The sequence below is a fragment of the Dipodomys merriami genome, unplaced genomic scaffold (assembly GCF_024711535.1).
Source record: "Dipodomys merriami isolate MVZ:Mamm:240054 unplaced genomic scaffold, mDipMer1.0.p SCAF_156, whole genome shotgun sequence".
NCBI classification, from domain to species: domain Eukaryota; kingdom Metazoa; phylum Chordata; class Mammalia; order Rodentia; family Heteromyidae; genus Dipodomys; species Dipodomys merriami.
This window is the reverse complement of record NW_027202893.1, coordinates 734,842-757,500: the sequence shown is the minus strand read 5'-3', so window position 1 is coordinate 757,500 and position 22,659 is coordinate 734,842. Positions and strand designations below refer to the sequence as shown.

The 22,659-nt window shown below is 47.4% G+C and overlaps 1 protein-coding gene across 1 annotated transcript in view; it reads right to left on the bottom strand.

Annotated features, from left to right (window-relative positions):
• The window catches only part of LOC138827445 (calpain-2 catalytic subunit), a 52,654-nt gene that overhangs the window by 4,884 nt on the left and 25,111 nt on the right, over positions 1-22,659 (bottom strand). Inside the window, exons 4-18 of the mRNA XM_070022947.1 lie at positions 22,090-22,223; positions 20,606-20,774; positions 19,570-19,653; positions 18,038-18,123; positions 17,032-17,106; positions 16,132-16,292; positions 14,534-14,703; positions 12,878-12,889; positions 11,362-11,573; positions 9,275-9,311; positions 8,299-8,364; positions 6,045-6,102; positions 3,338-3,402; positions 2,415-2,483; positions 1,432-1,510 (exon numbers count right to left, since the gene is read on the bottom strand). Coding sequence (XP_069879048.1) covers positions 1,432-1,510; positions 2,415-2,483; positions 3,338-3,402; positions 6,045-6,102; positions 8,299-8,364; positions 9,275-9,311; positions 11,362-11,573; positions 12,878-12,889; positions 14,534-14,703; positions 16,132-16,292; positions 17,032-17,106; positions 18,038-18,123; positions 19,570-19,653; positions 20,606-20,774; positions 22,090-22,223 — 1,477 coding nt within the window. The remainder of the gene's footprint in view (positions 1-1,431; positions 1,511-2,414; positions 2,484-3,337; positions 3,403-6,044; positions 6,103-8,298; positions 8,365-9,274; positions 9,312-11,361; positions 11,574-12,877; positions 12,890-14,533; positions 14,704-16,131; positions 16,293-17,031; positions 17,107-18,037; positions 18,124-19,569; positions 19,654-20,605; positions 20,775-22,089; positions 22,224-22,659) is intronic.

The following is a 22,659-nucleotide window of genomic DNA, read 5'->3' as shown; positions in this document are numbered from 1 at the left end:
AGGGCTAAGGATCAGAATGCACTAGTTAGCTCCACTCACCAGTTATGCACTAGTTAGCTCCACTCACCAGTTATACAGCTGATGTGACATTCATTTTACGTTACAGTTGTAATTGCTTTTGTTCCTCGGCTGCTTGACTGATTTCACTTTGTAAAGCCAGTACCTCCAGCTATTTCTTTTGTTTCCAAACTGTCATCCTACAGATATCCTCTCTGTGTCCTAACACCCACCACTTCTTGTCTGCTCTGTGTCCATGGTCATGTCTCCTTAAATTGTTAACCATGCTTCTAGGTTTTGTGTAGTTAGTGCTGAATCATCTTGGAAACCAGTTTATTCCTGGATATAGGCAACAGAAACTGTGTGTGATAAACTACTATTAATTCTCCCCTTGTATACAGTAAAGGTATTTTTAATGAGCCAGAGGCTCTCTAGCATAAAGACTACATTTCCCAGCTTCCCTTGCAGTCATCCGAAACCCAGTGACCAGATTCTGGCCAATAAGATGTGTGAGCAGGAGTGATGGGTATGCTTTGCTTGTTTTGTTTTTTCCTTTTCCATACTGGGGCTTGAATTCAGGGCCAGGGCACTGTCCCTTAGCTTTTTTTACTCAAGGCCAATGCTCTACCACTTGAGCCACAGCTCAGCTTCCAGCTTTTTACTGGTTAATTAGAGATTAGAGTTTCATAGACTTTCCTGCCCAAGCTGGCTTCAAACCTCAATCTTCTGATCTCAGCCTCCTGAGTAGGTAGGACTACAGGTGTGTGCTACCAGAACCCAGAAGTTGTATTCTCTTAAAAAGAAAGGAGTCCTTTTCCTGTCAACCTGTTGGCAATATTGTGATTGTGATGGCAAGTTGTCCCCAGGCCCCTCAGGGGTAATGCAACGCCATAGCTTTGGAAAGCTGACAGTAGTCCCATGCCAGCCTGGATTATTTGTGAGAAAGATGTATCTCATTTAAACAACTATTATTTGGGGGAGGGAGGGTCTCTGCTGTGGCATTATATCCCAACTAACTGAATGAACAACCTCATGTTGGCATATTTGTCCACAAGCACCACTGTCTCTCATTCAGTCAGTCTTCCCCAAGCCTGTGTCCTATGATAAAGGAGGGTTGGTCTGAGATATTTTGTGTCTACTGCCTTCTGCAATAGAAAGGAGGGGTGGGGGAAAGAGGGCTGCTGAGAGGTGGCTTTGCCTGTGTGTTCTTTCAGGCTGTTCCAGATGAAACCTGGGAGCACGCGGGTTGTGAGGGCAGAGCTTCTGGCACTGCATTTCATTTGACTAGTTAATGTTTAACAGGAGCAGAAGGGCAAGTTTTATTAGATCACTACCTGCTATATATGACACAACAAGCAGTGTGTTGTATCAACTAGAACAGGTGTTATACAACTGGAGGAAGCAAAGGAGAGGAGAAAAGCTTTGAAGTCTTACCTGCTTCTTCTAATGCTTTCCTCATCTCATAGGAATTCATGGTGCCAGACCTGTCAACGTCGATATCTCGGTAAATTTTCTAGAACATGAAAAGTTGTTATTAAAAACCATGACCCTAAGAAAAACAAGTGGCAAGTTACCTCTGTGTTGCGTGGAGGTAAAGTTTTTCCAGCTCTGTGCCATTTGGCTTTACCAGAATCACCTATTTTTTTTTTTTAAACCTTAAATGGCTAATGATATTTTGTCATTTTTTCCCCTTTGGGAGTACTGGGAATTGAACTCAGGGGCCTACAGTTGCTGGACAGGTGTTCTACAGCTTGAGCCACACATCCAGCCCCTTTTTGCTTAGTTATTTTGGAGATTGAGGAATTCTCCCTTTCTGCTCAGTTTATATTGTGATCCTCCAACTTGGACCTTCCCAGCCCTAGGAATGACAGGCATAGGCCACATACTTGTCAGTCAATGCACCCAACCATTGTTATTTCCCCTGTAGCAGGGATGACAGGCATGAATCACTACTCCCAGGACATTGGTGAAGATGAAGTCCCATGAAATTTTCTGCCCAGGCTGGCCTTAGAAAATGACTCTCTGATCTCCACACACCAAGTAGCTAGGATTACAGGCTTGAGCCAACTGCCATGGGCCTATGTGATCATCCTTTGTAATTTATATACTTGAATTACAAATTCACGGCTCCATGGAGCCACCCAGCCTTTTAAGGAAATCCTTAATGGCGGCTCTTTTTCTAGTCACCAATCAGGTGAAGGCAGACAATAAGTGACTTATTTCTCAAAGTCTTTGTTTTGTTTAATTTTGCATTTGCCCAGTCAGGTCTTTGCTCGTTCTGAGCTCCATCATGGGTCAAGTCTCAATCCTCTTGAAAATGTTCATCCACCCTGTTGCATCTTAAACTACATGCCTAGAATATACCCAGACACAGATTATTCAGCCCACCGCCCTGCCAAGCCATCCTGAGATCTTACTTGGTATTTCTGAATCTTTGTCCAGAGAATGTAGAACTCTTTCAGCCCCAGCTTGCCACTCCCATCCTCCTGCCTTCAATCAAGGAAAACTCCTGGAATCCACAGTCATTCAATTATAACGTCAGCCAGTTTGTCCTCTCAGAGGGTCTCTTGGTCATCACACCCTGTTTACAAGGAAGTCTGGCAAAAGGATCCTTCTCCTTTTCGTTGCCATACCTCCTCTATAAAGAATTGGATAAAAGGTAAGCTTCCTTCCTGCTAACCCTGATTACTGTGGGGTGCCATGGAGCCCCTAGATCCTGATCCAAATGAGCTAGCTAATAGCTGAGCCCCTACCACTTATATTCAGTATTATTTAGAGTATTTCTAAGAACATGTGTGATGGAGCTCCACTGATGGGTCCCCCAACTGTCCCTTCCCATCCTTTCTCACTGAGCATCAGAAACAAGAGGAGACCAAAACTACATTGCTTTCAGGGCAGGTAAGTGGCTCTCAAAGTAATTAGAACCAGAGAAGGAAGAATGCCCATGGAGGTAGGCCCTTATCTACAGATGTAGAGTAAAATCCTAACCAGAGAAAGATTCACACCAGAAAAAGTTTCCTAGAAGTAATGGAAACACTACCGCTCAGGGAACAACCCAGGCTGATTTGGGCAGGGACTATGGGTATAATATCAGGGATTTTGTGCACAGGCTGGCACGGGCTGGCTGCCCCTCACACTGAGCCTATGCAGGTGGGTGGGGATGTGGCAGCATGCTTTCCTTTATCTGGGGTTTTCTATTTCCTTAGGAAGGAAGGTCATGTGGAGGGCAAGTCAAGCGCAACTGGCCATTCTAAAGAGCGAAAAGGCAATGTACTAGAACTTTCTAGAGTGAGTTTCTAAACTCCTCGGTGGCTGTTCTCCATAGCACATAAAAGGATACATCTAGCATGTCCACCATGATTTTGCAGGTCTCAATACTGAAGCCATCTGACTTGATATCTTGGCCTAAAAGACAAAATAAGCATGACAGAAAAATCTTCCCAAGCAGGGCTGTCCAGTAGGATTTTCCAGAAAGGTGGAACTTTCCATAAAGATGTCCTTTCTCTGTGTCCTCCACTACAACAGTCACATTTAAATTAAGGTTTAAATTACAATAGGTTTAAAATCAAGGCTTAAATTTCCTTAAACAGCTACAGGTGTCCAATATTGGTATGGCAGAAAAGATGTGTTCTCCGTGAATTTGCTAAGGACATTTTTTTTCTTGTACACAAATCTTGCTGTACATCCCATATTGGTCTCAAATTTGTGGTCTTCCAGTTTCAGCCTCCCTGGGGATAGAATTACAGGTAAATGCTTATTGGGTGTAAAGTTGCCTGTGGTTGCTGGGAAGAGGGGGGAAATCCAGATGACCTGTGTTTGCTGTAGGCTGAAACCCATGAGAGGAAGAAAACTGCTCCAGCTGTCTACCTGCAGGCCTATGTGTCCTGTCTGTGCCCCCAACTTGCTGGGGGTAAGATGTTTGTCACACATGGGAATCTGATGCTTCACTAGACTCAAGAGGAGGAATCCTTTCTGTGATGTTCTTTTTTTTTTTTTTTTGCCAGTTGTGGGGCCTGAACTCTGGGGCTGGGCACTGTCCCTCAGCTCTTCAGCTCAAGGCTAGCACTCTACTACTTGAGCCACAGTGCCACTTCCAGCTTTTTCTGCTATGTGGTGCTGAGGAATCAAACCCAGGGCCTCATGCATGCAAGACAAGCACTTTACCACTGAGCCACCTTCCCAGCCCTCTGTGATGTTCTTGTAAAAGGTTAGAACCTAACCTATCACTGAGCTATGCTTTTTGGTACTAACCCCTTCTTGGGTGCAGAACCTGAGGCTGTGAGCTTAGCTCTTGGGCAGAAGGCTGGAGTCGCCAGACAAGCAGTGGAGAGGCCTGAGCTCAAAGGTCCATGTGAAACAAACACTTTCTCCTCCTCTCTACCCCCCAGAGCAGGAAGGAGCAGGCTGAACCAAGCATGGCTTGATTTATTCCTACCCTCCAGCTGTGTGAGACAATGAGCCCTCAGTCTCCTGGGCACATGACAGCCACACATCTGAAGAACCCCATGACCTCACTCGTGGACAAGGGTAAATACCATCTTCTTGTCCTCCAAAGCTGGAGGAGGGAGCTTTGCAGTGGACTAATTGGATGGGCTGCATCTGACCATCCTGCTTCTCCTCGTTGCGTGCTCTGTGAATCACAGAGGCTGTACTATAGCCATTTGTTCAGGGGCCACCAGGTAGAGAGCAGCTGTCTCTGCCCTCTATGAGGTTCACATACACACACTAGGATGGAGGGCCCAGCTGGCCCTGGACTCTTTGTTGGCTCTCAAAGGAGGAATTGCTTTTTTATTGAAGGCTTATGTGAGAGGCCATGTGGTCCATTGTTAGAGACCATGGTAACCCTTGAAGTCCATGGGATTTGTTTCAGACCCAGATTTATAACCTCTGATCTTATAATATCTTTTTTTTTGGGGGGGTGTCAGTTCATGGGGCCTGAACTCTGGGCCTGGGCGCTGTCCCTCAGCTCTTCAGCTCAAGGCTAGCGCTCTACCACTTGAGCCACAGTGCCACTTCTGGCTTTTTTCTTTTTGCTTATGTGGTGCTGAGGAATCGAACCCGTGGCCTCATGCATGCAAGGCAAGTGCTCTACCACTATGCCACCTTCCTAGCCCCCTGATCTTATAATATCTTAACAAAAGTAGAATGACTTGTAATAACTTGAAGGTGAACTTCCTAGTGGTGAACAACAGTAGGGTACTGAACAATCAATTTGTTGATATTTTAGCTTAAGAAATAGTTATAGTCAGGTACTGGTGGCTCATGCCTATAATTCTATAATTCTAACTATTGAGGAGGCTAAGATCTGAGGATCATGTTTAAAACCAGTCTCAGAAGAAGAAGAAGAAAAATCTGAGATTCTATCTCCAACTGACCAGCAAAAAAGCTGGACTGGAAGCATGGCTCAAGTGGAAGAGTATCAGCCTTGGATGAGAAAAAGTGAGAGCATGAGGCTTCAAGTTCAAGCCCCAGTCTGGCATTTAAAAAAAAGTACCAATGGAATCTTCCCTATGTAAACTAATAAACAGAAAGGGGGGAAAAGAAATAGTTACAAGCCAGGCATAGTTGCACATGTCTGTAATTCTACTAGTACTCAGGAGGCTGAGAGGATGATCATGAGGTCGAGGCTAGCTCAGGCTATATAATGGACCCTGTCCAAAAAAAAAAAAAAAAAAGGAAGGAAAGAAGGAGAAAAGATTTGTGAGAGTCACAGCTCTAAGACTTGATCCAGTTTCACCCATATTTTATGGGACCTTCCAGCCTGGACTGAGAGCAGACATTTCCAGTCTTGAAATCATTGGCTTGGCCCATTGGTTCAAGTGAAATGATCTTTCTCCCAGGAAACAAATGGTTACATGAAGCTCATTTAAATACACAATGGAAGGATAACATTGTAATCTGGTAGTAGGGAGTGGGGAGTGGCACCTGACAGTGCTCTATACAAGAGTAGAGACTAATGGTTTAGCCAATACATGAAAGGATTCCCATGTTCCCTTGTCCACAAGGAAAGGAGCAGAAGGGGGGATTTGCAAGGAAGGGACACTTACGCTTTGCTAGAACTCTTCTAAGGATGGTCTGCAGCTCAAAGGCAGAGATCTCTGCATCCTGTGGACATATGATCAGAGCGTCAGTCTTAGTTCCTATGGGAGCCGAGTAAAGCTCAGCACAACTAACATGTAGTAGATACCCAAGATGAGTCTTATTTGTATTTCTCATTCTCCAGGTAAGGTGGGTGCTGTTGCTCCCAGCCCACTCTGGGTAGCTCTGTCCTGGCTCACACTTCAGAGAGTGTTTCTATGTACAGCAATCTATACTGATTCAATCACCATATCTCTGCTGTTCATGATCTTTCTGGACCTAATACACTCAGACCTGTCCTCCTATGTGGGATGCCTTCCTAATCTTTTATAATTCAGATCCCAGGCATCCTTTAACACTGCTTAAAACTAGGTATCTCTGCTGGGTACTGGTAGCTCATGTTTATAAGCCTAGCTACTTAGGAGGCTGAAGTGGAAAGGACCTCAGATTCAAGACCATCCTCAGAAAGAAAAAGTTGGTGAGACTCCAGGACCAATAACTGGTGTGTGCCTGTCATCTTAACTTCATGGGAAGGGTTAAATAGGTGGATTGTGAAACAGATACATGCCCTGAGATCCGAAGAAAGCAGTGCTGAAAATAAGCAGTGCTGAAAAAAGGCTAGAGGTGAGGCTCAGTGGTAGAGTGCCAGCCTAGCCATCATGAGTTCCTGAGTTCAAAGCCCCAACAAAACCCAACAGCCACCCTCCCCCCCCAAAAAACACAAAAAACAAAAAACATAGGTGTCTCCAAGCTTGCCCAATCCTTCTCTATGGCCATTATGCCAGGGGGTTCCAGAAGTGGTTTACTCAGGCATATTTGTGTAAGTGAGGAACAAGTCCCAGGGTTTAAAAGCAAGGTTGCTTTGTCTTCATCCTTGTCTTCCTGGGGTAGAGTGTGTGACTCAGTGGAAACTATGTTTCTCTAAGGCCCCTACCCTTGGTAAATTGGGAGGATAGCGGCAGGGAGGGAAATGGGTCAGCTGGCACTTCCTTTAAAACTTTGATAGAAGCTGGGTGCCAGTGGCTCACACCTGTAATCCTAGCTACTCGGGAGGCTGAGATCTAAGGATCGTGTTTGAAAGCTATCTTGGGCAGGAAAGGCTGTGAAACTCTTATCTCCAATAAACCACTTAGAAAACCAGAAGTGGCATAGTGGCTCAAGTGATAGAGTGCTCACCTTGAGCTGAACAGCTGAGGGACAGTGTTCAGGCCCAGAGTTCAAGTCCCATGACCGACAAAAAACAAAACCAAAACCAAAAAAAGCCCCTTTGATATGAGTCTTTGGCTAAGCACAAAAATGAGCTTGGTGGAAATGCTGGAGAGAGCTGAATTTCTCCACATAGTGAAGGATGACTTTTCTTTTGACGTTTTGGGAAGAAAGAGTGCTAAATAAGTTTGTAGTGGGCCTAGACAGCTGATGGATTATCATTATGATCTTTTCATTTTATTTCTGCATTAGCATACATTAATCACATAAGGGGGTTTCACTGTGATGTTTCTGTAGATGATTGACTGTGAACAATTTACCCCCATGTTATTCCCATGTTAATCTCTCATCCCCCTTTTCAAAGTGCCTGATGGAGTTTTATTATGATACACACACACACACACACACACACACACACACACACACACACACACACACACACATACACACACACACACACACACACACACACACACACACACACACACGAAACATAATTTGAAATCTTCAGTATCCCTTCCTTTTTCTCCTGATCCTCTTATCCCTCCTATTATCTCTCTTTTACATTCATGTCCTATTATTCTCATCATCATCCTTTTAGGTCTGAAGGATGATTTTAAGAACAAAAGATCTCAATAACCTGTTGTAAGTCACTTGTATTTTTAAAGTCTTGAAACCCTTCCCTCTTCCCTGAGTATTTTTGTGGGAATCAAAGAGAGGGGGTCGAATTTTGTGCCTCAGTTGTCATGGAACAAAAGGAACAAAAATAGCCTCAAAGTGAGCCTAAGAATCGTGAGGAAGGAAGAACCGAGCTAGAGCTGAGCCGGAGCTTGGAGGCCCTGGCAGCATGCAGAGGGCTGAGAGGATCAGGCACGGAGGAGCAAGCTGAGATTGGAGCTATGTCTGTCGTTCCTCTTTGCTCTTACTCAGTTGGTTTCCTACTTCCCTTAAACCAGTCTCCTCTAGGACAAATGCTGTCTTTCCTTTATGTCAGCACTGAGTGTGAGGAACACCTACCTCCCCTGCCAGCTGAGCGAACAGCCTCCTGAAGCCATCATCAATGTCCTCCTCGTTGACATCAATCTGGAAGGTGCAGAAACAGGAAACAATGAATCAGCAAGGTGCCACCCTCCAGTCTGAGGCAGCCTTCCTTCTTCCTTCAGAATTTCCTGTGTCCACTACTGGGACACAGCAAACTGTCCAATTCCTTGGGCCGAATTCTAAGGGTATTGGGCTTGGAATAAAGGACCATGTGAAGAACTAGTAGAAGGTGTACATGAGAGGGAATGTAAACTACGTGGGAAGGAGTTACATTTTCATTTGTCATACACAAGATGCCTTTAACAGCCATCCCGATGGACTTTTGTGATCTACTCTCACAGGGACTTGGAAGTGTAAGGGCTCAGTAGAACATTCTGGAGAGATTTCAGCAGTGGCCAGTGAGGCCCTTAGAGATTGTGCAATCTCCCACTGGGGACATAAGACACGCGCCAAGCTTCAGCAACTGATGAGTCTATTGTGGAGTCACCTCAGGCTCCTGGGGAGAGGCAGGAGAGCCCTGGACCCCTGTCCCTGCTTGGGGAAATCTACTTAGATTTGCTGAGATAGAGCCTTGTTTGAAATCCCTAAACACCTTTCAGGATTTACCACGGAATCACATTCTTAGAACTCTATGAGAAATCCTGTCCTACTGTGTTTCCATTTTATAGATGAGAAAATTGAGATCTGCTAGGAGGAATGACGAGAAGCTGGCCCTGCTTAATGTAGCACTGGTGTTCTCTGGTTCTCCACAAACACATGGGTAAACTGATTAACAAGCCTTGGCTCCAGCATAAGAAACAGACTCTCAGATTCCCAGTTTGGGTTGTATGCTCTGTTTCAGTCTGGGGCCAGGAAGTCCCAGGGGGCCTCCCAAGTCCTTGTGGGCCTTTGCAGCTCCTCGGCTCTCTAGGTATCCAGGGCAGAGTGAGTGGAGTTAAGGAGTTACAAGTACCTCTTCAACGTTGGCCTCAATTTCATCATCAACAGCTCTGGAAACAGAAAGGAAATACGATTTACTAGAAGGCAGGGAAGGGTAAATCAGCAATGTGGATAAAAACAGAAGGGCTGTGTTGAAACCCAGCAGGAGGTTAGCAGCGAGGATCTTGCCAATCCCAGATTTGTGGTTAGGTATCCCCCCTCAGCAAGCAGAAATTGAGGCTGAAATGGTCTGTCAGTTTGGGGTCCTTATCAAGTTTCATAGTCTTTCTATGTAGGGTGGAGCTGGAACTCTAGGTAACTCATTTAGCTCCTGGTCCTAGGAACAACTTTGAAATTACATTTAAAATACACTCTGTCATTGTAAAGCCTTCATGGTGAGACCTGTCCATTACCTACTTGTACTGCTTCAGGTTGGAGAGGGGCAGTGTGTAATTTCAGCTGCACTCAGGCAGTGGCTAGTTGATCATGTATATAGTCCCTTGTCCTAGGATAGATTTCTTCAGCTCCACACTGAGAGTAAGAGATCTTCCTTGGGCGCTTAGGATCTTAAACTAGGCTACTACAAGTCCTGTCTGTGGGGCTGATGCACCACAGGAGGAGGAATAAGAAGACTTCCTGGTGCATCACACAAGGAGCAATAAGACTTCCTGGTGCTCGGGACTGGAATCTGGCACATGATTAATATCCTGTGACGGGGAAGTCAGACAGCTTTGAGGTTTAAGAGCTCACCCTGGAGAGAGCTGAAGGGACTGAGCTTTCCTGGGACAGTGGTTTGTGGTTAGCAGGGCAGGACAGGGGTTGACAACAGTGTCATTCCAATGATATTGGATCATGTCTCCATTTCCTGGTCAGGGGAAACCAAGCTGGGAACAGTCCTCCAGGGAGCTTAGAGGAAAGGCTCCTGCCCCATGCCAAGCATCAGAAAAAGAAGAGAGCCTGGGGCTGGGAAGGTGGCCCAATGGTAGAGTGCTTGCCTTGCATGCCTGAGGCCCTGGGTTTGATTCCTTAGCACCACATAAGCAGAAAAAGCTGGAAGTGGTGCCGTGGCTCAAGTGGTAGAGCGCTAGCCTTGAGCTGAAGAGCTGAGGGACAGCGCCCAGGCCCTGAGTTCAGGCCCAACGACCAACCAAAAAAAAAGAAGAGGAGCCTGACGGTGGCAGGGGCTGGCTCCAGTGATGCTCTAATGGTATTCACTGGCCTGCAGCTGCCTGGAATTGAAATGATTTCTCTGTCATGTACACTCTTGGAAATAGGAGACCTGGTCCCTCTTAGTCCTCTCTTCCCACTTACTGCAGGAGCTGACAGGCCAAGGATGGACATGAAGCTGGCCCACTGGACATGCTTTAAGGGGGGATCTTTGGAATATCAACACAAGATCCAGCACAGCCTTCCTCCTGCTCTTCCTGTCTGTGCCCTGCCTCCCTCTGGAGGAGGACTCCAGCAGGAGTCCTCATGGCCTTCCAGTGAACATCCTTCTGCTTACATTGCCAAGGCTGATTTTGCCTCTGCCAATCAAGTGTCCTCCAACCTAATGTACAAATGACCAAAGTGGCAGCGGCCACAGTGAATTGAGGCTACATGGACAGTGGCAGGAAAGTGTGGGATCAATCAAGACTGTTCTTAAATAGCTGGGACCTAAAGGGCATAGTGGGGAAGGGACTGGAGCCTCCATGACTGCAACAGGGGGAGGTTCTGGGACCACCGAAGTTATCACAGTTTCTTCCTGGAGATCCTTAGTGGCATGGCCTGGGGAAACAAGGCTTATACCAGTACTGGCCAGCATTCTTCCTAGACAGCTACCCTACACAGCGTATAGACTGTCTAGGGTAAGTCATTCAAATGCAGGTTCAAAGATACAACTGTGAAATGGGATTCTTCAGGTCATTCTCCATTCCCTCTTTCACTCCCAAGTCTCTTGGGTGGCTTTGTCTTTGTTTCCCTGAGCAGAACATGAACAATTCTTCATCTAATACACCAGTCTCCCACTGATCCCCCCAAGGGAGACAGGTATTTCAGAGAAAGAGAGTGGTATTCAGGCGTGAAGAACAGACCAGCATCTGGGGAGAGGGTGGGGAGTATAGAGAGGGACTAAGCACTTACTGGTAGTCAGCCTTCTTCTCTGAGAAGACACGGATGCAGAAGTCCCCGTCTTTGTGGGGCTCAAAGGTAGAAGGCACGAGGATGTACTCTCCTGGGGGCAGCTTGAAGCGATTGAGAACCTCTCGGAGGTTGATGAATGTGTCAGACCGCTCCCTCGCTCGAGTGGTGAGGAAAAAGTTTTTGCCCAGGTGGATGTTGGTCTGTCCAATCAGCTGATGAATAAGCAGAGAAATGAGGGAAGGAGCTCCAAATAAGTATCACTTTTGTTCTCTCCAAAATAAAGGAATTACAATAAGGATGTCTGGATCATTTTCAGAAAAAAGTAAACTTTCTACCAAAAGTAACCAATGGCCACGGGAGAACTCAGAGGCATGAGAAACAAAAGCCCTTGTCTTCGGCCTCTATAGAGATGCCATCTTTCCCCCTGCATTCTTCCCTTAAGTGACTGTCAACAGGGCTAGAGTCCCCATGGCAGGAATCTGGAAGTTCTATGTGATGTATGACACACAAAGGCAATACCAGGTATGTTGGCTCACTCCTGCTACTTGGGACAGGTAGAAAGGAGGCTCACGATCCAAGGCTAGTCTGGGTAAAATTAGTAAGAGATGTTTCATAAACAAAATGAAAAAGCCAGCAATGTGGCTCAAGTGGTAGAGCACTTGCTTAGCAACATGAATGAAGCCCTGAATTCAAACTCCAGGATCACATGCATACACATGCACATATGCATATGTGTGTGCATGCACACACACACACACACACACACACACACACACACACACACACACACGGGTGCAGAAGGGGATCAGCTGCTAAACTGGATGTATTCTATGTCTGAAGCTACAACTCCACACATAGCATTCAAGGAAGCTGACACCATGGGCTGCACTGACTTCCTGTGAAAGAAGCATGCTGTGGGTGGGTCATGGTGTCCTCTGTGTCTACTTAAACAAATGGCTTTGAGAATTACTCAGCTGCTGTCATCCTATCAGGTAGTACTTCCTGTGGCCTTCTCGATGCTTTGGCACAATTTAATTCATGTTCACAACACACCAGTGAGGTGGATGGCTAACCACTTGGCTAGAAAAGAAACTGAAGTACAGAAAGGATGTCACTTGTTGAAGGTCACAGTCTGGGAGCAGAGCTTTGGTCTCCTTGTCTAGGCTCACACCTTGTCTTCTGGTCCAGTCCAAAGGTTTGAGATCTCCCCCTTCCTGCTTGTTCTCAGAGTCACACCAGACTCTGGGCCAGGCCTCATGCAGTTTAAGGACTATGGGTTTCCAGCTCAGAACCCAACCCTGCACAGGCTCTTCTGGTCTGAGAGAGGCACCTGACCCCACAGGGATTTCCCAGGAGCTTAGGCCAATAGGATCCAGGACCAGAGTGAGCTCAAAAGGATCCAAGATGGGGCAAGATGTATCCCTCATAACCATCAGTCCTTTCCAAGCTCTGGCAGTTTAAGCTTCACAAGTGTTGGTGACCCAAGCCCCCACGGACAAGGACTGGTCCAACGTACCTCCTCTGGAACCTGCAAAATAAAGGAAACCCAATTCAGATTTTGGGAAGCAGACAGGGTATGAAAACAACAGCACCACCACCAACTCATCTGCTGCCTCTTTTCTCTGCAGTTTTAGCACTATCACTAAATCACCATAATAAATGGTGCCTAAGGAACTTAATATGGTACGTCTACCATATTGGAAAGCAAACCCCAGTGATGTCATAGATGGTACCACCACCATCTTGAAATGGAGAAGTGGGGCTAGATAAGGACTTGCCTACAGTTACTAGCCAGCTATGGCAAAGGCACATCCCACCTCCCAGGTGGGCAAAGCAGGGCCTGCTCAGTTGAGGGAAGCAACAAGCAGGGCGAGGGCTCGCTTACTCACATCCAGTCTGTATTTCTTTCAGCAAGCCATTTCTGCTTTTTAGCTCAGTTTCTCACCAAAGTCCCTCCTAACTCTGAAAGTCCATGACTGGAATTTCAAGTGCATGAAGCAACACAGTTCAGTTTGTATTTTGTCCCAAAGTCCTTGGCTCCTATTTCATAGACTGTGAGGAGTCATGGACTATGTTCATTTTTTTAAACAACTTATGGTGTTTATCCATCTCCATTGCTCAGGTGAGTGGACTGGACTAAGTTCTATGATCCACTGGTGGCAACCACATGGCCAATGAGAGCAAACCCAAGGAGTTTTCTCCCCTGACACCTTGTCTGGGTGCATCAGAGTGTGCTAGGCATCATAAACTACCTGCCTGGCAGTGTATGCAAGTTCCCATGGTGTAAATAATCCTGTCTCCCCAACGGGTAGCCATTTCCAGGCTGCCTGTGTGACTTCATTGAACGAGGTTCTTGAGGAGCATGGAGCAGCAAGGCCCTGGCTTCAGTTCATCACTGGGTTCCACCCATCCAACCAAAATGCACCCTGTCAGCTTCGCATAAGATCTTCCTTGCACCTCAGGCCTCTCACTGCCAACCAAGGCCACAGAACACTGTAATGTGGATAGAGAAGGATAGGGACAGGGTCCTCATACATTAGAACAAGTCTCCTGGCCCCAGTCCGGCCCTCAGCCTAAAGGGGGAGGCAGCAATAACAAGGCTGCCCTCTAGTGTCCACTCAGCTGAACTCTGCCTTAACTTGGCATGGAATGAGAAGCAGGAACCTGTAAGAAGCCAGGGTGTCTGGGGGAGCAGGGCTCCAGCCAACAGATCCTTGAGAGGAACATAATAACTCTTTGTTCTCCTGTCTGGAGCTTGCCACAGTCCAGGCCAATGACTTTGCTGGGCTCTGACCTGCTGGTGGCTCAGTCCAGCCCTCACTGTATTTCTTGGCGTGGGCCAGAATATTGTGTTCTAGATCACATCTCTTCTGTTCTTTAGAATGCTAGGCATGGGGGACATGAAAAAGGACACAGAGGCCATGTGAAAATGTGGAACTCTCAAGAAGCTGGCCATGAGGAAGGCATGGGAAGGTTCTGGAGATATAGACCAGTGGCAAGGACTTCCCTGTGACAGCAGCAATAAGCCAGGTCAAGACAGTGGCTTTGCTTTGGCCTGGCTAACTTCCCTGTCCACTTTATCCCTAGTTCTGCTTCTGGAATCTGTCTCCACGCTGGGCCAAAGGAGAAGGGAAGGGAGGTGGAGCTCCACCTCTGGTCTGCCCGTACATACCTCATAGATGCCAAAGCCAATGGTGTGCATGTCCTCGCCCATCTTTCTCTGCCGCCGCCGGTGCTTCTGGATGAGGCCCACCAGGAAGGTGCAGCCGCTCTCCCCATCCTCCTGGTCCTCATCCTCCTCCTCCAGCTTGATCACATACTGAGGGTTCATCCAGAAGGTGTCTGTGGTAGAGAGGGACAGAGGGACCCAGCCTTAAGTAGCCATGCATGGGAAGAGCTCTGGGGTGGGCCTTGGTCTGGAGGCTGGAGGCCTCTAAGACAGGGATGAAGAGGAGAGAAGATGGCAGGAGATGGTGGAAGGAGCAAAAGAACCAGGGTGAGCAGGCAGGGTGGACACTGATGGAGGTGGGCTTTTGAGACAAGGTAGCCTGCACTTGCTATGATGAAAGTGTTCCTTCGAGTGCTTTCTGAGGTCTCCCCTAAGAGCACACCAGCCCTTGGAATGTGAAGGGGAAGGGCGATGGGCTCCTTGAGTGGTCTAAGTCCCAAAAGGACAATAACTGAGGAACTTCCTTTGTAATACTCTCTTGCTGACTTGTCTTGACGCCATCTACTGGTATCTTCACACAGGACAGAGATGGGCCAGATGGCCTGATTGAGAGGGCTCTGGGGTCTTTTCCTTAGTATTCAACCCTCCAGTAGACTTAAAGGCCAGGGACACCATGTGTACAATTTTGGATTCCGTGCCTCTTATCCTCTCAGGCCTTACCCACATTCATGGTGGGTCTAACCTTTCACTTCCAAAACCTATTTTCAGGAAGGATCTAAGAGTTACTCATGCTTGAAAGTAATTATGCTAATGCCTTCCTATATCTAATGGGATATCCTCTTAATGGTGGAATTAAAGATACCATTTTCTGTGGGGATTGGCTGGCATGGCCACACAGGCTGCCAGCTGCTTTTGTAAATTAAGTTTTATTGGCATACAGCCATGGCCATTCATTTCTGCATGAGCTAAGTAGACACTATAGAGACTGGATGGCCCATCGGGCCAAAAGCATTTATGAACAGTTCATGAGAAGGAATACGCTGACCGCTGATCTAATGTGCCAGAAGGGTAATTTGTGGGTGGCCTCTAGAACTTCCACTGGGAGTCTGAATACTTGAGCTGCAGAGACCACTCAGCTAGTCTCAGTCTGTTTTCTTGCTCTGTGGGCCAGGAATATACTTAGAGCCTCAGTTTCCTTATCTGCAACAGAGACTCAAAATATGACTGTGGCCTGCCACTCAGGTCCCATCAGACTACTTGGGTTCAAATCCCAGCAAGCTGTGTGACCTTGGGCCTGCCTCTCTTCCTTTGTCTTAAAGATGGAGACGATAATCAAGATGTTTTCTGGTGAAGATGAGAGGAAATAACATATGCATTTTAGGACAGCTCCTCGTGCCCAGTATATGTTCCATAATGGGCAGGTGTCATCAGAATAAGACAATTTTTAAGGGAGAAAGGTGTTGAGACACAGGTTTGGAACAAGGAAGACAGCAAGAGCCCCAGTGAGTAGCCACCGCCTCTTCAGGGATGCCAGGCTGGGTATGGCATGTTCATCAGGGTAAGGTGAGGGTGGCGTGGCCTCTGGCGGCCACAGCACTTACTGGGGTAGTTCCTGCAGCCCCCTGCAGTGGAGCCTCGCCTCCAGTTCCCATCCATCTTGGTGAGCTTCCATTTCTTGTAGCTGTCACTGGTGAGGGTGTCAGGAGTCAGGTTGCAGATTTCCAGGCGGGAATAGTGTCGAAGGAAGTCACCAAAAGACATCCTGGCAAAAGCAGAGACAGGGAATCGCTAGGTAAAAGTGAGCCTTGACCTTCCAACGAGGTCAGTCAAGGCCAGGCAGAGCAGCAGAATGTGGCCCAATGGTGGATAACAGGTCTAGAATTTGAATTCCTGATTCTAGTCCTGGCAATGCCACTGTCCAACTGGGTAACTCTGATCAAATTAATGGGCCTCTGAAGCCCAGAGTTTTCAAAAATGGGCATCTTGGATATCAAATAGTATCTGGGTAAGCTACAAGCCGTGTCTAACTGCGGATGATCCTCAGAGGGACGCATGTGCACACACTAAGGAACTGGTTTCTTAGGAGGCTTGGATTCGTCGCTGTTTTCTCTTGGGGTCTGGACATTACTGAAGGAATTTTTCTCTCAGCTGGTTAACTCAACTGTTGCAATGGAATCATTGAAGAGTTACTCAGGAGGCTGAAATTAAGGATTGTTGTTCAAAGCCAGACAAGGCAGGGAAGTCCATGAGAGTCTCATCTCCACTTAACCACCAAAAAGCTGAAGTAGAGGTGTGGTTCAAGTGGAAGAGTGTTAGCCTTGAGCCAAGAAAGCTAAGGGATAGTGCTTAGCTCAATCCTCAGGACCCATACACACAAAATAAAACAACAAAGCCAGGAACTTATGCTCTTGTGCCCTTCTGGCCCACATTCTTGTTAGTAGTTTTCCAGTAAGTGACATCAGGGAAGACAAATCATTTCCCGGGGGCTCCACTCCTCTTACCAGAACTCTCCATCTTCATGTCGCCGGGTCAGCCTTTCCCTCACCTCCGGGTCAACAGTGTTCCAGTTTGGGCAGCTGCAAAGCAGAGCAATGTGAGAGGCTTCAGGAGTGAGTGTATGCGGGTGACTTGTCCAGGTGATTCCTAAAAGTCTAGGAGCAGGACCCATTCTTACTTCTGAGGACCCAGACTCCCCTCCCCAAAGGAGGGATCGCCTCACAGTTGGCTCAGAGCCACAACAAACTGCTCACAAAGCATTTGAAAGAGGAAAAACACCAGGGAGGGGCAAACAAGCCAGCAGGGTGAGCGGATGCTTCCTCCTGGATGATGGCAGCAAGGGAGTGTCTGGAAAAATGAGCACAGCCCACGAGTGAGAATGAAAGAGGTCCACTTGCTCAAACTGAGAGCAGTCTGGCAGCTCTTTTAGGAACGACTGAACACCTGACATGAAGCCCCTATTACCGCACCTTGAAGGAAGTCTCAACAGGCATCCTTCTGCCAAGGCTGAGGCCACTTGGGACAGGCCAGAAACAGGTGCAAAAACTGGAGGTATGGGGATGGGCACTGGGGGAGAGGCCCAACTGAGCATTTACCCCAAACAGCAGAATGCCTAACAGCTACCAGGAAGCCCCGGAGAGCAACAGACAGATGTCTCTGCTTTGGTGCCAAGTTCATGTCCTTGAAATAGAGGTGTTAGGAGATGAGGAATACATTCCCCCCCACACCCCCTGAAGGCCCAATAATAGCAGGGTGGATTTGAATAGCAGGGTGGATCACCAGGTAGGGAAGGAATGTGTGGCACAAGATCCTTGAGTCTGGAGCAATCTTCCAGAGTGCCGGAGTAGTGTTTTGAGCTCACACCCCACGGGCCACTCAGTGTGGGCCAGGGCCTTGTTTCTAAGCACAGTGTGTGGTGCTTTACAGTGTGGGAGCATTTTCCAAGCTTGGTTCATCAGGGCCTCTTTGTGGACTATTCCCTCCTCCAGCCCCAGCCTCCACGCTCCTTACTTGTCATTCCACTTCCCGGTCCACTCGACTTCTCCCCAGGGATTTCGGATGCGGATCAGTTTCTGCAGGCTCCCTCCACTTTCAACCTGAAGGATCAGATGAAAAAGAGGAGGGAGGAGCTGAGAAGCTGAGGGCCTGCCAGGCCTGGAGGGACTCCCACCCGGTGTTGAGTCCACAAATGAGAGACAAACATGATAGATGTAAAGGGTTTGTGATACCTCTAGGGGTCTAGACCCTTCACTGCTGCCCTGCTTGGAAAAGTGGGAATTTAAGCTCCTAGGACTTGGCTCTTAAGAGGACTGAGATTAGCTTGAGATTCAACCACCTTTGTGCTGGTGTCTGTGATTGGTGTGTTTGTCCCTAAATGTCAATTTAACTAACTAGAAGGCTCTCAGGGAAGCCTTACCACTTGCTAAAAGAACATGGATGAGAACAAGCAGATGCAGTATGCAAAAGTTTTGTTTCATTTTGAGACAGAATCTCTTTGTGTTGCCCAGGCTGGAATCAAAAGAAAAAGAACAGGAGGCACAGAAATGGAGGAACAAAGGGAGAACAAATGCAGCAATAGTACTCACTAGACACTATGTTGACAATGAAGTATACAACTTGAGGGGGGAGAGGGGTGGAAGGGAAAAACTGGGAGAAAGCAAGGGAAGGGGTGACATTGTCCAAAAAGAAATGTACTCTTTGTGTAACCCTTCCAAATATTACCATTATAATAATAACAAAGAATATAAGGAAAAATAAAGCCAAAGTTAAATGAAAGAGGTCAGGTCTAGGATGACAATTAACACTGAACCTGGGCTGCTTGATACTATTTGTACTAACAATTGTCCCAATTGCAACACCAGCTACTACTTACAATGTGATGTGCGGTAGGCCCTCATCACATAAAACAACCACCTCACTATGAACCTATTGTTATTTTCATTTTAAGTATGAGCAAATGAACAGAATCCAAGCAAATTTCTCAAGTGACACTGCTAGCAAGAGGCAGAGCCATGAATGTTTTTGTGAGGTCAAATGTAGAGGGATTTTAAAAACTGAAAAACACTGTACAGCTGGGCTGAGAATATGGCTCAGTGGTAGAGTGCTTGCCCAGCATGCATGAAGCCCGGGGTTCGATTCTTCAGTACCACAGATACATAGAAAAAGCCAGAAGTGGTACTGTGGCTCAAATGGTAAGAGTGCTAACCTTGAGTAAAAGAGGCTCAGCAACAGCACCCAGGCCCTGAGTTCACAAGCCCCAGGACTGGCAAAACAAAAACAAAGGACACAAACAAACAAAAAAACACCACAAGCCCCACTGTACAGCTGCTAAGTGCTGTTTTTGTTTTGTTTTGTTTTTTTGGTTTTTGTTTTTTTTAAAGTTGAGCCAGACTAAAGAATGCCTGAAGGCACTTGTGCGGCTAGCAAAGGGCAGTATCGATTCAGCCTAGGCTCCGGCTTGAGCCCCAGGACTGCTTGGCTGTTGAGAACAAGGATTTTGAGTTATTCCAGTTAGGGGAGTAGAACTCCCTCTCCCCCATTACCTCCTCAGCTCCGGTGACCGAGTATGCATGCCCCTTCACCAGCTTCTGGTACGTGACAGCCTCCGAGTCTGCAGCACTGGTGATCTGCAAATACAGCAAGTCAGCAGTTGCTTACCCCATCACATGTCCTACTGCAAGGGGACCGCAGGCAACAACACAGAGGCCAAGCTGGAGGAGGGGGCTGCAGCGCTGTGCTTTCTGTTACCTGCTTTTAAGTGCTAATTCTCAGGTAAGGTGACATAAGATACACACAGAGGGAACATACAGTGTATTCACCTTCCTTGGGGTAAGTGTGCAGGGTTGCACCCTAGAGGGAGGATCCTCAGGTGGCCTCAGGATGCAGGACAGACAGCCAGGCATCATCAATAACCCAGATGGACTGATTTCTCCAAGCACCCCTGTCTGTCCCAGCACAGCTGCATGGTTTTATGCAATGGTGATTTTTTGCAATGGTGATTTTTTTTTTTTTTTTGCAACATCTGAGTTCAGAATTGGCTGCATTAGAAACTCCGCAAAGCCACTCTTTTCCTGTCTGTTAAGTGTAACTTTTGTGTGGGACTGGACACAACCCACCTTCTACCTCCCATCCCCTGGTGAGTTTTGCCTGGAATAGCCATTAAGGGAAGGAATTCCTTCCAATTTCCTCTGAAATCCTCCTCTAAATCCATCAACCCTGGGACCCAAGAGGAAGGCTGCTGAGTTCATGGTGGAGCCCTGGAGATGGGGAGTCCAGCAGAGGGCAGGCTTTCTCGGGGAACCTTGGGTCTAGGAACAGAGGGGTGATTCAGAACAGGAAATGAGCCTGGGAGGTAAGGAAAGGCTGGAGGCCCATCACCCCATCAGTTATACCCCAGACAGCGTGGCTGTTGCCTAGCAATCCCTAGTTCCTAACAAATGAGAAATGTGTTAAATGAGTGTGTTAATGCTATTTCTGGGCAGTAGGTTTCCTGGGGCAGGGCCATTGTTTCCTGGGGCAGATCCATTGTTGAGGACAGCTAGAGCAGACAGGAATTTCCTGAGGGCAATGTGGACTTACATCGATAGAGCAGCCAAGGAGAGAGCCTTTCTGCAGTGCCTTCTGGATGATCTTGAATAGGTTGGGAGGAGGGTTCTTCAGCTCGTACCACTCAGCAATACCACCTGTGAAGTCCTCGAAACCCTCGGTGGTGGCGCCCCCTGAGAGGGCTTCATAGCACCCATTGATCCTACAAGAGAGGAAGAGGTGCTGCTACTACCGCTGATGCTGCTAATGCCTGGGAGACATCAGCCCTGCACGTAGCACCCCACAGCCACTCTAGTTTGCTTGACCTCATGACAGCTCTGCTCTCATTCTCTTTGGTTTTGTCTCTCCTTGGGATACCCAGGAGAGGCAAAGTCCTGTATCTCTACAGTTACTATTTTCTGGGAACTTTGGGAAGTGCCTACAGAACCTTTCAGTTAGAAGGACCTTATTGATGAGTTGATCCACCTTCCACTATTGATTCTTTCTGCATCCTGACAGAAGCAGACTTGCTAACAGGCAGTTTGGCAGTCACAGCTTTAAAACAAAGATAACAATTCAATAATAAAAGCAGCTTTTCTGAGAAACAAGCCATGTGTTCTCATGGGCATTTGACTCCATGCTATCAATGCTGGGGTTTGAGGCTTCTCTAACTCCACAACTTGAGCTTTGCACACAGGCTCTCTCCACTGGGGATGTGATCATGGGGCTTTTTTTTTTTTTTTTTTTGGTCCGGTCGTGGGACCTGAACTCTGGGCCTGGGTGCTGTCCCTCAGCTCTTCAGCTCAAGGCTAGCTCTCTGCCACTTGAGCCACAGAGCCACTTCTGGCTTTTTTCTTTTTGCCTATGTGGTGCTGAGGAATCGAACCCAGGGCCTCATGCATGCAAGGCAAGCACTCTACTACTGAGCCACCTTCCCAGCCCCTCATGGGGCTTTAAGGTGCAAAAATCTACTAGTTGCCTTAGAGCTGGGTCTTCATGAAGGCAGTCCATGCATCACAGCCAGCTGAGGCCCTTCTGGAGCAGGCTGACATGTTGGGCCTGGGCAAACTGTGGGAAGCAGTGGGGAGGAAGTATGGGAAAAAAACAAAAAACAAAAAACAAAAACATTTGCCACCAGCCATGCCATATATCCTGGGCAAACACTTTCACAACTTTCTTATCTCTGACATGGGTCATTGGCCCATTGGCATAAATTCTGCTGCTTTTAATTGATTAGCAATATAATAAGTCCTGCCAAGGAAGCCTAGTTCCTTCTTAAGGTCAACAGAAAATCAACCTCATAACCCTTCCCTGTGCACCTGGTTCAGAATGCCAGTGGGCTATCATTGATCAGCACATCACATGGCCAGGCTTGTGGCCTGCATCAGCTCCTCAGAGACAGAGCCCAATTTGGGCCCAAGTAGTCCTTTTATAGAACAAGGCTTCTGCTCAAAATAGTCCTTGAATAGCTCCTGTTGTTTTGAGCCCAGGGTAGCAGGGACAAGCCATGGCCCTTGGGGGAGGGCGAGGTCACTTACTTGGCATAGGCTTTCTCCAGCAGGGCACTCCAGAATTCACTCCCCTCGGCTGAATGCACGAAGAGCAGCTCCCCGTCTTTGGTGGGCAGCCGGTCATCCACCACCACCTCCACCCACTCACCATACTGCCAGAACTGCAGGAAAAGGAGGGAGGGGCATGCAAGGAGAATGCACTAGCGTCCTGAGCCTCAGTGGCACCTAGCTCCCTCCTGCTGGACCCCTTGCTGTGGGGCCATGAGCCTATCCTGGGAGGAGATACTTTCCTTTGTCTCTTATAAGGGAAGTCCTCACGATGCACATGAGGTTCTTGTCTGTGTCTCTTTAAAAAAACAGTATTTCACCAGGCACAGGTGACTCATGCCTGTAATCCTAGCTACTCAGGAGGCTGAGATCTGAGACTTGTAGTTTGAAGCCAGCCGGGGCAGACAAGTCCATAAGACACTTATTTCCAGTTAACCCCCTCCACCTCCCCCGCCCCCAAAATGCCAGAAGTAGAGGTATGATTCAAGTGGTAGGATATAAACCTTGTGCAGAAAAAGATAAGCAAGAGCACAAGGCCCTGAGTTCAAG